This window comes from Danio rerio, chromosome 25, assembly GCF_049306965.1.
Source record: "Danio rerio strain Tuebingen ecotype United States chromosome 25, GRCz12tu, whole genome shotgun sequence".
NCBI classification, from domain to species: Eukaryota; Metazoa; Chordata; class Actinopteri; order Cypriniformes; family Danionidae; genus Danio; species Danio rerio.
The window spans coordinates 30,706,641-30,723,343 of record NC_133200.1 but is presented as its reverse complement, the minus strand read 5'-3'; the positions used below and the strand labels follow the sequence as shown (position 1 = coordinate 30,723,343).

The 16,703-nt window shown below is 32.6% G+C and overlaps 3 protein-coding genes across 23 annotated transcripts in view; 2 read left to right on the top strand and 1 right to left on the bottom strand.

The window, feature by feature from the left end:
• The window catches only part of ptprz1a (protein tyrosine phosphatase receptor type Z1a), a 155,572-nt gene extending 153,702 nt beyond the window's left edge, over positions 1-1,870 (top strand). For all 6 annotated transcript variants that reach the window (XM_073943220.1, XM_021470701.3, XM_073943219.1 and 3 more), the window contains one exon: positions 1,106-1,870. In XM_073943220.1, coding sequence (XP_073799321.1) covers positions 1,106-1,249 — 144 coding nt within the window. In that variant the 3' untranslated portion in view covers positions 1,250-1,870. The remainder of the gene's footprint in view (positions 1-1,105) is intronic.
• A 4,062-nt stretch (positions 1,871-5,932) lies between these two features.
• Positions 5,933-16,703, bottom strand: part of aass (aminoadipate-semialdehyde synthase) — a 56,906-nt gene continuing 46,135 nt past the window's right edge. For 3 of the 16 annotated variants that reach the window (XM_005163117.6, XM_005163116.6, XM_073942097.1), the window contains 2 exons: positions 9,019-9,576; positions 5,933-7,804 (listed from right to left, as the gene is read on the bottom strand). In XM_005163117.6, coding sequence (XP_005163174.1) covers positions 9,458-9,576 — 119 coding nt within the window. In that variant the 3' untranslated portion in view covers positions 5,933-7,804; positions 9,019-9,457. Of the gene's footprint in view, positions 7,805-8,357; positions 9,577-16,703 lie in introns of those variants that run through there. The other 13 variants (XM_073942085.1, XM_073942087.1, XM_073942086.1 and 10 more) reach the window with 8 other exon arrangements.
• Positions 14,732-16,558, top strand: LOC141380999 (uncharacterized). The gene is made up of 2 exons (XM_073943251.1): positions 14,732-15,659; positions 15,741-16,558. Exons 1-2 carry the CDS (start codon positions 15,212-15,214, stop codon positions 16,556-16,558), a joined length of 1,266 nt encoding a protein of 421 aa, XP_073799352.1. The 5' UTR covers positions 14,732-15,211.

Sequence of the window (16,703 nt, the reverse complement as noted above, 5' to 3'; positions counted from 1 at the left end):
TCCTTACCCTAACCACTGTTTGCAGTATTTGTCGTTTTTACTTTGTAATATTTCTATAATTTGATACATTTTGTAATGACAGCATAATAAACATAAAATACTGTTTATTTATAAATATTGATCATTTTTTCTTAGGATTTATCTGTCACTACTTATGTATGTTAACAAATAAATACATAATTCTAAATAAATCTAATTCCTAAATTTATATTATAGTTCCTAAAAATTTGGGTCATGGCTTGATGACCATGTAAAAATGTGGTTCCCATGGCCAAACCAGTTAAGAAACCGTTCCATAAAATAATTGTCAAAATATGACCAACCATTTGGTAGAGTAGGCAGTTAAACGTTTTAAGAATAAAACTGTGATATTGTGTATATAATCATTTTTGTAATTTTATATATATAAAAAAAGTTTAAATTTGTAATAAATTGGCACCCTGACTTTTTTCAAAATTGAGTTATTGACATATTCTTATTAAATGACAAATTAACAAACTAAATTAACATTATGGGATGTTAACAAATGTTACACACATGCTGTTTGCTATGGAATGCAAAAACTTTGAAGCTCAATATCTCAAAACCATTCAGAACGTAGATAGAAAATTATAATTCCAAGGTGATGAAATTCTCATCAGTAGTTTACAAAATAAAATGTCAATTTCAAAAAGTGTATACGTCTTAAATTCAAAGAAACTGAGAAGGACACACGCATGTTAATGTGTTATTGCATAGGCTATATATTTTACATAAGATAAAAAAAAACATCAAAAATATGCTTATGTTAAAGTTTTCATAGAATATATGAGCTTTTATAGTTGAATATTGAAATATATTTATATCTGTAACTTTAACGTTTCCCATGTGTGTGCAGACTATTGGCATTTAGACATTTTAAAGGAAATGTAGTGACTCTTTTTCGCATCTATCTAGAGTTGGCAGCAAAGCTGATGAAGGAAAAAGTCAGTCATTAATAATCCTGCCCTGAGGTGGAATTAACTCCAATCCACTTGGGAAAATTGAATATTTTAAGTGGTATGTTGTGGTCAAACTACCAACATGTTCATGTTTTTTTTTTTTTTTTTTTTTGATGATGGGATAGGATCAGTATCAGTTCCTCTACAAAGCCATTCTGAGTTTGGTCAGCACCCAAGAAGACGAGCAAGCGCTACAGTCCTCCGACAACAACGGCACGGTCCCAGGAGACGTCTCGAGTGCGACCGAGAGTCTGGAATCCTTGGTGTAACCATAGTGATGAGCCGGCACAGGAAAAAGACTCATTTTTTTCTATCAAAGAATGCTCTTGTTTTCCCTCAGTCCATCACTGAACTGATAGAGCTCTGCTGGATGCAGCGCCCTCCCGAAACGTGTGCCTTTGTACACTCCACATTTTTAATAATCGTTTTGTGCTAATGTCTTACCTACTAATGTCTTTCTCATAGAATCTCATATTTATTTGCTTAAAAGCTCGTTTAAAGGGGAAATCTGTTTTTGTTATTCTTTTAATAAGACTTTTTTAATTAGTCTATTTTTTGTAGTAGAATTTCAGCCACTGTTTTTTTCTTCCTTCATTCAAATATACAAAGAAAGTGGCAAAATCAGTCATGGATATAATATTCTAATGTGTAAATAATATTACAGCAACAACGTCGATGGACCAAATTTCTATTTATGTCTAGAATTTTATATTTGACGCACTAGTGCTTATAGGCGTTTGAGTCATTTAGTCAGATTTGAAATGCTGTTTTAATATTCCGGATGCCTCACTGATTGTTACTGACGTAAGCGTTATATACTGACACTGTATAGCTGTAGGTATTTTTTTTTTTTCTCTGTTTTGTAGGATTAAACAAAAACAAGAAATCAAGTGGACTGGTCTTTTTATGGAGAGACATGATATATCCGTTATAACTAGTTAATAGACCATTATTAAACTGTTAGTTAACAAGTTATAAATGACTTGTTATATAAAAGTTAATAGTTTGTTAATTATTTATAACTGTGCCTTATAGACGGCCAATGGATAACTTACAAGCTGTTAGTTAACAAGTAAATTACTTCTTAACTGTATTTTATGATTTATAACTATGCCTAATAATTTATTAAGAGATCATGAACAAGCGGTTAGTAAATAACTTAATAAAGGCTTGTTAAGTATCAGTTAATAGTGAATATATGTTATTGGGACATTATTCTAGTTGCAGCTATTTTTCATTTATTAACTGTTAGTAAATGAGGAATAGTTGCAACTTTAGAATAACGTCCCAATAACATACTTAAGCTAATAACTAACACTTAACTAATATATTTACTCACACTTTACAGATTAGTTATTCTAAAGTGTTACCGAGACGTGTCATGTGCTTACATTGTGCTCATATAATCAAAAAGTCAGATGACATTAGTATTTGTGGTATTTTAAGTTAATCAGGTTTTAACTTCAAATTTGAAGTTATACAATCTTGATGACTTGAGTCAGATAATGCAAGTTAAAATATCTTGAATTACTTGATTCATCGTTTGTATTTAAGGTAGCAACTAATTTAACATGAAATTGGAATAATCAAATTTTGTGATATTTTATTTTTCGGCGATAAATATTGCTACAGGCGAAGCAGTGGCGCAGTAGGTAGTGCTGTCGCCTCACATCAAGAAGGTCGCTGGGTTAAGACTCGGTTCAACTGGCGTTTCTGTGTGGAGTTTGCATGTTCTCCCTGAATTTTCTGTTTCATGTTCTTCCTGAATCTTTTTTGTTTTGTCTCGTTTCTGGGATAAATATCTATAGATTCTTAGATCAAGTAACAATATTGTTCTGTTTTTAAGGTCAAAATTAAGAGTTTTTCCTTAAAACAACCAGTGGGGTGAGTAAAATAATCTGTTTTCGATTTAAAATGTAGACATTTGGAATAGAAACAAGATAAAAAGTGAAAGGAAATCATATAGATTCTGTGTAAATACAGTAATTAAATACATTTCTGTAGCTCCTAGTTAACTGTAGTTCAGACTCAACATTGTATATCTTGCGGTGTGATTATTGCGAATGCTTGATTGTAAATTATCTAATTTGGACATTAAGGTCTGACTTTGCGTAGACTAAAGTCTTGTCACTTGACAGAAAAATGTACAGTATAGAATATAAAGGCATGGTGCAGTGGGAAAATAATTAATATTGTGTATGACTCCCATAAGCTTGGAGGACTGCATCCATACATCTCTGCAATGACTCAAATAACTTATTGATAAAGTCTGAAACGGCAAAGAAAGCGTTCTTGCAGGACTTCCAGAGTTCATCAAGATTCTTTGGATTCATCTTCAGTGCCTCCATCTTACTCCAGACATGCTCAATAATGTTCATATCTGGAGACTGGGCTGGTTGATCCTGGAGCACCTTGACTTTCTTTGCTTTCAGAAATATGAAATATGAGAAGGACCGCTATCCTGCTGAAGAATTTGCCCTCTCCTGTGGTTTGTAATGTAATGGGCAGCACAAATGTCTTTGTCTCAAATGTCTCAGGCTGTTGATGTTGCCATCTGTTCAGCACATCTTTCATACGCCCTCATACTGAATGTAACCCCAAACCATGATTTTTTTCTTTACCAAACTTGACTGATTGCTGTTAAACATCCATGAACCCGCATAGACCCAAGATTCTCACAGATGATTCATCTGAAAAAATAACCTTTCACCACTTTTCCAAATGATCAACTAGAAAGTTGATCAAGTTATGATTTGTTGCTCTTACAACTGGGATCAACGACAAGACTTTTGTCAACCTACCTATAAACCTACCAGCACTATTTTAGTACTATCTAGTGTAGAAATGTATCTTTTTATAATAATATTGGTCCAATTTAAACTTTTAGTTTGTTTCTTTAGAGTTAAAAATAAATGGGTTAAAGTGAAAAACAATTAAAAAGTGGATGGGAAAAATAAGCTAATTCCAAAGTATGGTGGGAAAATCAATTTTTCCCCCCTAAATACTTTGGAATTTACCTGTGCATGTAAAAAAAATAAATATAAACTTGAAGCCTTTACAAAATGTTAAAAATATGTCAACGTGATTTGAATGTGGGAAGAAAATCTACAAAATTTACATACTATTAATAATTTTACAACTTAATTGAATCTTGCTGAGAGGCGCTGACTCTTTATAAAAACATAAATACTACATTACGATATCAGAGAGTTATCATTTAATATTATCATATAATACCTTTTTTAAGAATATTTTATTTTAAGAATATAGTATTTTAGGAACCTAAAATGTAACCTAGTTCTATATCCAGTGTTCATACACATTTTTACTACTAAAATTCCATGAATTTCAACGATTTTTAAGTAAAGTAAGACTTTTAAGTAAATTTTTATGACTTAATGTTTCATGAAAATGTCTACAAATCCTTAGCAAAAGAAAAACAATGCATGTTCAACTTTATCGTAAAACACGCAACAAAAATAATTCGTAAAAAATAATAATGTAAAATTAATTTAGATAATACTTACACTGCACTAATAATGTGAGAGTGTGTGATTGGCCAAGGACAGAAAAAGAAAATAATCTATATTCAAGTAAACTGGGTTTTCCATGACTTTTCCAAAACTTTGTGGGTTTTCTGTTTATCCAAAACCTTTCCAGGCCTGGAAAACACCAAGTCAAAATTCCATGGCTTTTCCAGGTATGACCCCTGTATGCAAGTAATACATTTCAAGCCAGATTCACTTCCAATGTAAATCCTATTTTATTTAAACTCAGTTGTTAGCCCTCCTATGAAAAAGTTATTCTATTTCAATAATTTTTCAAATTCTGTTTAACCAAGAGACATTTTTACAACATCATTTTAATAACAAATTTTCAGTTGTCTATGGCATGACAATACTAGTATTCAGTTTAAAGTGCAATGTAAAGATTAAACAGCTTAATAGGGTTAACTAGGCAAGTCACAAGACAACAGTGGTTTGTTCTGTAGCCAATTGGGGTATTTTTTTTTTTTTGATAATGTGTACCTTAAAATTATTATTTTTTATTTTATTTAAAAACTGCTTTAATTCCAGGCAAACTAAAAGAAATAAAATACTATTATGAAAAAAGTTAATAAATATATAAAGGCTGAGTCAAGTTTGAGTTTTTCTATTGTTTTGTGTACAATTGGCAGAAACTTGGAGCAAAATCTTTCCAGTCTCCGTAATACCGTTCATATTCGCTAATATTCTCCTTTTTCCATCTGCCCTCGGGACAGACTCGTGTTGATTACAGTCTCCAGACAGCAGCCGCTTGGCTCGTGTGAGCTCTTAATTCTGAACTTGCTTTTCTTGTTACCTCGCCATCCTGATTGCCAAACTATCAAGGAGATCAGAACAACAGTCCTTCGGTCTCCCTCCATCTGGCTCAGGAGGTCAATAAAAGAGAACAAAGACAGTTTTTTTGTTTCCTCCTTAAAGACGTTTTCTGAATAGGGTTGTTTTTCAATTAACTTCTGCTCCTCGAATTCATCTTGGCTTAACCCAGCGAGACCGTGTTTCTGCTAACGATCAGGTCATTTCTTAAGGAACCGATTATTATAAGCCCACAGCTTAAGGGTTTGGTGACGAAGATGACAGCTACACGGAGTTATGAAATAATCCCTTTGAAGAATCGCTTGTAATTATTCACAAAACCTAATCCAGTCTTAAGAGCAAAAAGGTACTCATTTAGACCAAAATATGGGTCAAATGGCCAGACACGGTCTTCTGGATCCTTCATTTGCATTTTTAACTTCTAATAATTACAGACCCAATTATCCAGCGCTTGGTGGCCTACTTTATAGTGACCGCACTGCTGACCCCATGGTACAAACAATGCAGATTGCGTTTACGGCCTCCGCCGGCCAGTCAACACAGGGGGAGGGGAGGGTAATTTACTCCAATTTCTGCCTAATGAAGTTGACAGACAATATTTAAGATGTTTATTTGACGCATAACAAGGGATATGAATCCAACACCAATGTTTTATTGGACAAGCGTTCCTCTTAAAAGAGCTCTTTAAATATACTACACTTTAAAAAGGCTGTAGAAATGATTTCAACGTCTTAACATGATACAGTTTCAAAGAGAATTTGTAAAAATAATATGCGATGGTAAAAATGCTTTACAGAAAATGGTTATGTTATCAGTAGTATCCAACATGACATCATGTTCGCATGAATATGAATCCATAGTTCATTTTTTTAAGCAGACAGTCATGTTTAAAACCTTTTCTTACAATACTGACTGCGTATAAAGTTCATTCTCAATGACGGAAATAAGAAACGGGACGGTTCACTGGAGGAATAAAAGTGCTTTGTGAAAAGTAACACTCCCGTAGCTACAGTGTTGGGTAAGAGTTGGGAAAGAACTATATTACAATCTTGAGTCACTTAAAAAAAAGTAACTAAATGTGTGACTTAGTTACTTGTTAAGTAAAGTATGTAATTATTTATTAGATAGCACGGTAACACTTTATAATAAATACACACTATGAACCATTTATAAAGGCATATGTTTTTTTCATTATTTGTTAAGCATTAACTCTACATTAATAAATGTTAGTAAGCAGTTTATAACACAGTTTAGTACTGAAGTATCACATTATTTATAAACCATTTGTATTTAAGAGAAGTTGGTGGTTTTTAAGATCATTCAAGTAAATGATGAATTAACAATTGAAATCAACATTTATACATCTTATTATTCAGGCATATACTAAAATGTAATTTGTTTGTTAAGAAATGCTTTAAAAACACAACTTCATCCAGTTTTGTGACCAGTGTGGAGGACTATGTATGCTTTATAAATGACAATTAAATTAGTATCAAATGAACAATAAACTTTGCAATCCTATGTAAAAAAATTAACAGTTTAAACAGTTTAAACATTGCTGAATAACAGAAGTGTCAAAATATAATAAAGTTGGATAAAAAAACAAAAACATAATAATTGAACTATATATTATGATACAACATTTCGATGCTATTTAGCAAAGTTTAAACATTGTTTAAACCATGTTTAGCTGTTTAAGGGTTACGATTGCAAATATTTATTTTTATTCGATACAGTTTCATTTGTAAATCTTTAAATTAATAGAAATTATTTGTGATTTATTTTCTTTTTTCCTGTTTAGAATATAACTGAGCCTATAATTGTCATTTATATGGGGTTTATAAAGCAAAAATAGTCCACAATTTGGGTCATAAAACTGGATGAAGTTAAGTTAATAAAGCATTTACTAACAAACAAATAATTATTAATATGCCTGGATAATATTATAAATAAATGGTAATTTGAACAGTTTTTTAATCATTTACTTGCACATTCTGAATGATCTTAAAAAACCACCAATTAAGCTTAAATAACTCGTAACTAAATATTGCGATACTTAATTTAGTAATGAAAAATAAATCAAAGTATGAAAATACAATGAGTATGTACTTCATAAATGTGCTCATAAGTCAGGAATAAAGCATTTGTATCTGCTGTTATAAACCGCTTACTAACATCTATTAATGTAGAGTAAAAGATTAACAGTTAATGAATTAACAATTCGCTAATGCTTAATAAATGGTTCATAGTGTGTCGCCGGTAACAATTTTGTTTAGGTCACAATTGATGGTATTAACAAACCATTAACTAACACTACTAGCTTAATAAAATACTAATTACCCATTAATTAATAGTTAGTAAGGTAGTAGTTCGGTTTAGGTTTTGGGTAGGATTTAGGATTAGAATTAGAGGTAACACTATAATAATGGCACACTATGAATCATTTATTAAGCACTAAAAAAAATAGTGAATTCATTATTAAGCATTAACTCTACATTATAAACGTTAGCAAGTGGTTTATAACTGCAGATACAGATGCTCTATTCTAGACTTAAATAATGTGCTTAATAATTGTATTTTCATACTTTGTTTATTATTATTTTTTCTTTACTAAATTAAGTACTGCATCATTTACAAACTAGTTATTCGAGAAAAGTTGCTGGTTTTTAAATATCATTCAGAATGTGCAAGTAAATGATTAATAAATTAATAAAATTAACATAATAGTATATATATATATATATATATATATATATATATATATATATATATATATATATATATATATATATATATATATATATATATATATACATATATATATATACATATATATATATATATTATCCAGGCATATATTAATAGTTCATTTGTATGTTAATAAATGCTTTAATAACTCAACTTCATCCAGTTTTGTGACCTAATCTAGTGAGGTCTATTTATGCTTCATAAATCCCTCATAAATGACAATTAAAGGCTGAGTTATATTCTAAACAGGAAATAAAATAATATAAACGACTTTTTAATTTCTATTTATTTGAAGATACACGAATGAAACCGTATAAAATGAAAAATGCATCTTTGCAATCTTAACCAAAACTAAATTTACAGTGTAGTTTAAACATTGTTAAATTACATTGTAATGCTGTATCATAATATATTGTTAAAAATGTTTAACTTTATAGTATTTTTAATTTTAGATAAGATTGCAAATATGTATTGTTCGTTTGATACCAAGTCTTTAATTGTCATTTATTATAGATTATAAAACAAAAATAATCCTCACTTTAGATTAGGTCACAAAACTGGATGAAGTTTTGTAAATAAAGCATTTATTAACACATTATAAGTATATGCCTGGATAATAAAATATAAAGTTGGTAATTTCACGGGTTGATTAATCATTTACTAACTCATTCTGAATGATCTTAAAAAACACCAGCTACTCTTGAATACAAATGGTTTGTAAATAATGTAATACTTAATTTAGTCATGAAAAAAAGAGTGAGTAACAAAAGTATAAACGAACAATTGTTAAGCACATTTTAAATGTGCTTACAAGTCAAGAATAGAGCATTTCCATCTGCAGTTATAAACTGCTTACTAACGTCTATTAATGTAGAAGTGATGCTTAACAAATAATGAATTCACTATTTGCTAATGCTTATTAGATGATTCATAGTGTGTAGTCATTACGTTTAGTAGTGTTACCAAATTAGATAATACTTTGTAACTACTAATGAACAGTTAATATCTTAATAATAGGCAGGTAATAAGCCAGTAGTTAATAGCATGAATTGTGACCTGAACTACAGTTTTACCATTTATTTTAAAGAGTAAGATTGTAAAAGTAACTTTACCCAACACTGCACAGGTCAGTATGAAACTCCTAATGTATGACAACACAACTAAAAAAGGACGCTCATTGTCGACTAACAGAATCTACTTTTCAGATTCAAGTTTGAAGATAAAGTTATTAACCGTTGGATCATTGCTAACTTTACACAGTCAAGGCAAGTTTATGATCTCCAACCGTTCATTGTGGAATATGAGCAGTGGTTTAGCATCTGCTATCAGTTTCGTGACAGAAACGAGGGAGAGTGAGATCTCAGGTTTGTGTTACTCTGATACACTGCTCTTGGTGATAAACTGGAGACCCTCGTCCTGCAGTCTCTTCAGCACCGGACTGTAGATGCTCTTCACCATCGGCACCACAAGCCCCTTAGTCGTCAGTTCACCTGTAGGGGAACATCATACAGTCAGATTCACTTACATCAACGGACTCAAACTCAATTCCTGGAGGGCCGCAGCTCTGCAGAGTTACTTTCTGGAAATGTAACAAATTTGTCCAAAAAAATTTGTTAAAAATAAAATAAAATTGTGCATTTATGAAGTGAACTTCGCACCTTGAGTGGGTTTGACAAACCACCTGTAAAAATACTCTTTTCTCAAAAAAGAAACACTCCAACTTCCTTACTTTAGAACTTACACTTGAAGTCAAAATTATTAGCTCCCCTGAATTATTAGCTCCTTGTTTATTTTTTTCCCCAATTTCTGTTAATGGAGAGAAGATTTTTTTAACACATTTCTAAACATAATAGTTTTAATAACTCATTTCTAATAACTGATTTATTTTATCTTTGCTGTGATCACACTACAGAATAATTTACTATATATTTTTTAAGGTTTACCAAGGTTAATTAGATTATATAGGTAGGTTAGGGTAATTATGCAAGTTATTGTATAACGATGGTTTGTTCTGTAGACTATCGAAAAAAAAGTTAGCTTATTTTGACCTTAAAATAGCTTTAAAAAAAATAAAAACTGATTTTATTCTAGCCGAAATAAAACAAATAAGAGTTTCTCCAGAAGAAAAAATATTAACAGACATACTGTGAAAATGTCCTTGCTATGTTAAACATCATTTAGGAAATATTTAAAAAAGAAGAAAAAAAAATCAAAGAGGGTATAATATATCTGACTTCAACTGTAATTCTCTGAGTACTAACAGATCTTTAGATTAAGTAGCACTTTTTCTTTTTAAATCGCTGAATGCCTAATCAATTGTTGCTTTCAACAAAAGCATCTGCTATTTGACTAAATGTAAAAAAAAATGGAATCCATCAAGAATATGTTTACACAACGACAATCAACTGAAAATGTAAAAGTTTTAATTTGCATTTTGGAGACAATTTTGCCCAAACAATCCCCTCTTACACAGTTTTACATATCAGTTCTGTTGTATTTTATTTTCTTTTTTGTAAAAAAAAAAAATGTATTGTGGCCAAAAGGCATAAATAATCTCCAGTTTTTGCTCGAGAATGTCGAGTTAAATGGCTCTTACAAAAAAAAAAAAAAAAAAACTATAATAACTATTAATATATAATATAAATATGATATTAATAACAGTAATATATGGGTGATTTTAGAATTGCACATACATTTTAGATCTTCAAAATAATCCTGTTTTTAAAAGCAAAAGTTAAATCAACAGTTTTGCATAATTAGCAACACAAATAAAACAAATAACACAAATAAAATCAAGTTACATCCAAAAATAACGTCTGTGTGTGTATTTTGTGTCATTTTGTCTTAAAAAAATACTTATACTTAAAATCATCCAATAAAAGAATCGCACTATGCATACAGTGGTCAGCATAATTGAGTACACCCTATTTTGAAAATAAATATTTTTATCCATTTCTTAGTGAGTTAAGGCAATGTATTTGGTGGATTTAAACAAAACAGATATGTTTATTAAAATATTATTTTAGTCACCAAACATATTTAAAAATTAAAAGATAATACAATTAAATTCAAGAATATAAAAATATTGCAAAAACAGTATTTGTTACAACTTACAAAATTTCAACTTAACCTTTCCATTTTTGAGTCACTTGATTTTTCCTCTTTTTTAAATTTATATTAAATATTTTTCTATAACACATAATATTGGGTGTACTAGTTTTTGGACCGCTATCATGAGTTATTTTGTTAGATAAGCTCCAGATTTTGGATTTCACTACTGAGTAATCGAATATATATGCAAAAAATAATATTGTACAGCTTCCCATTACAAATATGACTTTAAAAGATAGATCTGTGAGGGTTATACTCTGGGTTATATGCTGAACACTGTATATCTTTACTGTCTCTGCATGCTAAATTATAGTCAGCTTCTGTTATCTTCAAATAATGAAGTGCATTTTTTGTCTTTTTGTGTTTATTTTAATTTGAAAAAAAAAATATTTTATGTGTTATTTGTTATTTTAGTAATATAAAACTACAAATTTATGTCTGTCCCTACGTTCTGGTCAACTCTGATGCATCAGTTAAAAAAAGTCAACCAGGCCTGTAGCCAGGGGGGGTTTGGGTGGTTAGAAGACCACCCCTCACTGACAAAGGTCCAGAATTTGTCCCATATATGAGCTCATTTGTCCTATTCTAACTGCTATGCAATCATAAATTGTGAAAAAAAAAAACTTAATCGAAGAAGGCTTTAAGAGAAGAATCTAACTTAAGTGACGCCACCTTTCACTACTGACCTATTATTTTTGTTTTTAAATAGCGAAAACATATTACAAATAACATTTTATTCTAAATTTTAGACCTTTTTCTTGAAAAAAAAAGGACCAATAAAAGGTGTGAAGCACCAAAAGTTAATTTTGAGGTGTATAAAAATTTAGTTTAATACTAAGGCTATTGTAGCTATCCATGAATTTTTTAAATTTACTATTTACAAGAGAAGCTAGAAAAATCGGAAGCTCTAGTCGACACTATGTTTCCCAAAGATGAGTTGCGGCTAGAAGGGCATCTGCTGTGTAACAACGTGCTGGATGAGTTGGCGGTTTATTCCGCTGTGGCGACCCCGGAATAATAAAGGGACTAAGCCGAAAAGAAAATGAATGAATGAATTTTTTTACTATTCACGTGGCCAAATTAATTCAAGTTAAGTAGAATGTGCTGGCGGCTTGTTTGTTATTTGCATAATAAATGACAACAGGCTACTTTGCTGTAATAGGTGGTTTTTAATATAAGGCTATAACAGATTAATTTTTCCTCTAATGATTAATGATGTGATAAATCTTTTTAAAAAAAAATTATGTATAAATACTTTTTTTTAAAAATATTTTTGATTCTAAATCTTTAGCAAATGTTTTTGGTTTATCAAAAAGTGTGGTTATGATGATTACCCGACAAGCTAATCCAGAAAAACATGTGCTGCCACTAAAATGCAGTATTTAAACTGTATTATGTTATATACTATATATGGGGGATTCTAGATTATTTCAAAAACAAACTTTAATCAATCAGTTTTGAAGAATTAGTAACGCAAATAATATTAAGCTATATCCAAAAATAATGTCTGTATGCGTATTATGGGTCATTTTGTCTTAAAATACTTAAAGAATTGCACTTTTTATTGTTTCTGCATCCTGAATTATAGTTTGCTTCAATTACCTTTAAATAATAAATGACAATAGGTTACTTGGCTTTAATAGATCATTTTTTATTTTATTTTAAACTTTCACAGTTTCTAATGATATATGATGTGATAAATCTGTATTTTAAAAATAATATGTATAAATACTTTTTTCATATTTTTGATTCTAAATCTTTAGGAAATGTTTTTGGTACATCAAAAAGTGTGGTTATGATGACCACCTGACAAGTTAATCCAGAAAAATAGTGCTGTCACCAATATGCAGTATGCAAACCTCATAGTTAAAAAGAAAATGAGACGAATAACTGCAAAACAAAAAAAAAAAATTCCAGTTTTTGAGATAAAAGAACCACCCCTTTAACCAGACTGGCTACGGGCCTGTCAATGAAATCTTTACCCCACAAGGGTCTGAGGTGATTTTGGGGTCTTTATGTTTTGACATGCCCTGACATTTGTGCTCATATCAGCTACTTTTTACAGGCCAACATGTATTTTTTATATTCAGCACAAAATGTGCTACAATTATGAGAAATATTAATGTACATGCTTGCATTTTTTAAAAAGAAAAAAAAAATATGTGTGGTTAGTAGGTTTTGGAGAAAATATGTAGCTGAAATAAGGTCTAAAAAACACACTGAATGGGCCTGAACAAGACTTCTGAGTAACTAGTTTTGTAGGCTAGAATATTTACTTCACAATTATGTAAAACAACAACAGAAAATGATATGCACAGAAAAAGCATGTGACTTGATTATAATAAGTTATGTCACTTATTATGGTGGAAAACTCATTCTTTTCCCATTCATTTGTACAAAATGTTTAGGACACACCAATAGTTGATTAATTTTTTGTCAACCCTGTAACTGATTTCAGCGAATGTCACATTCATTTAAATAATAATAATAATAATATGATTAAAATGCACAAAAATCTGTGATACTGTGCTATCTAGTTTGAGGTTTGCAAATTAAGCTAAAGAATAAAATAATGGTGTATGAAATGTCACCTCTGTTAATGGTTTAAAAAGTTGAACAATAATTCAAACAATTATCAACAGAATCAAATGCTCCTCATCACATTTAGGCCCTTTTCACTAATAATAGATTCAGTTTACCGTAAATTAATTATTTTTTGTATTTCACTCCAGTTTAAGGAGAATGCATGGAAAATGCCTGGAAGGAGGGCTGTGTAATTTGGACTAAAATCTAAATCTCAATTAATTGAATATTTTAACTCGATTATGATTAATAAATGATTATTTTATTCATTAATTTTTGGTCATCATAGTTCAGATTTTGCACAGTAAATATGCTCACATATTACAAGTGATAGATTTTTTGAATGAAGAGCGCATTGCTTAATTTTAAAATAATTGAAGGAAACACACACTATCTACTATCTATGATTCATTCATTCATTCATTTTCTTGTCAGCTTAGTCCCTTTATTAATCCCGGGTCGCCACAGCGGAATGAAACGCCAACTTATCCAGCATGTTTTTACGGAGCGGATGCCCTTCCAGCCACAACCCATCTCTAGGAAACATCCACACACATTCACACACACACTCATACACTACGGACAATTTAGCTTACCCAATTCACCTGTACCGCATGTCTGTGGACTGTGGAGGAAACCCACGCGAAGGCAGGGAGAACATGCAAACTCCACACAGAAACGCCAACTGAGCCGAGGTTCGAACCAGCAACCCAGCGACCTTCTTGCTGTGAGGCGACAGTACTACCTACTGCGCCACTGCCTCCTATCTATGATTCTCTACTGAATATTAACTTCAACAACTGAAATTGTTGAGCTTGTGTATAAGAGCTTGTGTAGCGAACGCGGACGGTTTCACGTCGTCCGCCTCATGTTTCGGCCCTTGTTTTGACTCGGGAGGCGTGTCCAAACGCCAGGTAACCACTATATAGTGAGCACGCTAGCTTAGTCGGCAGGAGAAGCACTTTAGCATCGAGACCAGCAGCCTGTAAGTACATTTAAGACTTGTTTCAGTTGTTGTGTATGGTTTGAGGACTTGTTTTCAGCTGTTTGTGTAAAGTTGTAGAACATTTAAACTTGCTTTCAGTTGTGTATAATACTAGAAGTGTTTAGCCACTGTTTCCTTGGTTACTATAAGAGCTTATGTAGCGAACGCGGACGGTTTCGCGTCGTCCGCCTCAGTTTCGGCCCTTGTTTTGACTCTCGAGGCGTGTCCAGCTGAATTCAATCAGCTAGTGCTTTGGGGTTATATAAACAACTAGTTAACCGCGGCAGCGGTCGCGGCAGCCTCGTGTGAAGACCGACGAGTTTAAAGACCATCGACTCTACCTGCGCAACTCCACCGAGCAAAGACACCGACAAAGCACTCAAGTACGTTACTTTTTTGTTTTACTTTATCTTTACACTTATTTTTGTTGTCAGTGCACGTTTATTATGTGTTTTCTAATTCCTGTTGTTACTAACACTCGCAAAACACGGGAGGTACGCTGCAGGCGTAATCCTCACAACCTTCGTTCAATACATGTATCTGCTATTTCTCAACTCTCTCTCTCCGTGGGCCTCTGGAATTGTCAATCAGCTGTTAACATGGCAGATTTTATTACCTCCATAGCTACATATTCTGACTATAATCTCATGGCTCTAACTGAGACCTGGTTGAGGCCGGAGGACACTGCTACACATGCTACTCTTTCTGCTAATTTCTCTTTTTCCCACACTCCTCGTCAGACAGGGAGAGGGGGTGGGACTGGACTGCTAATTTCCAAAGAATGGAAATTTACTCTGATACCGTCCCTGCCAACAATCAACTCCTTTGAATTCCATGCAGTCACCATTATCCACCCCTTCTACATAAATGTGGTTGTCATCTACCGCCCACCAGGTAAATTAGGTCACTTCTTAGATGAACTGGATGTTCTTCTCTCATCTTTTTCTAATTTTGCCACTCCCTTGTTGGTGCTAGGTGACTTCAACATTTACGTTGACAAACCGCAAGCTGCAGACTTTCAGACTCTGCTTGCCTCTTTTGACCTAAAAAGAGCACCTACCTCTGCTACCCACAAATCAGGTAATCAGCTAGACCTTATTTACACACGACACTGCTTCACTGATCAAACAATAGTAACTCCACTACAAATATCCGATCATTTCCTTCTGTCTCTCAACATCCACATTACTTCTGAGCCACCACACACTCCAACACTGGTTACCTTTCGCAGAAACCTACGATCTCTCTCACCCAATAGACTATCCACCATTGTTTCAGACTCTCTTCCTCCATCTTGCAAACTCTCTGCACTTGATTCGAACAGTGCCACTGATACACTCTGCTCCACGCTAGCATCATGTCTAGACCGATTATGTCCGCTTGCATCCAGGCCAGCCCGTTCCAGTCCTCCAGCACCCTGGCTCTCGGATACTCTCCGTGAGCATCGCTCAAAACTTCGGGCTGCAGAGAGAATTTGGCGGAAAACTAAAAATCCTGCACAGCTCTTAACATACCAAACTCTTCTGTCCTCTTTCTCAGCTGAGGTTACTTCTGCAAAGCAGACATATTACCGTCTGAAAATCAACAATGCCACTAATCCTCGCCTACTTTTTAAAACATTTTCCTCCCTCCTCTATCCTCCTCCTCCACCCGCATCCTCCACACTTACTACTGATGACTTTGCTACATTCTTTTGCACCAAAACTGCAAAAATCAGTGCTCAATTTGCTGCACCTACAACAAACACGCAAGGTACACCACCAACACCACACACACTCACCTCTTTTTCTTAGCTCTCTGAGTCTGAGGTGTCCAAACTCGTGCCATCTAGCCATGCAACCACCTGTCCACTCGATCCAATTCCCTCTCATCTCTTGCAAGCCATCTCTCCTGCAGTCATACCAACACTGACTCACATAATTAACACATCTCTTGACT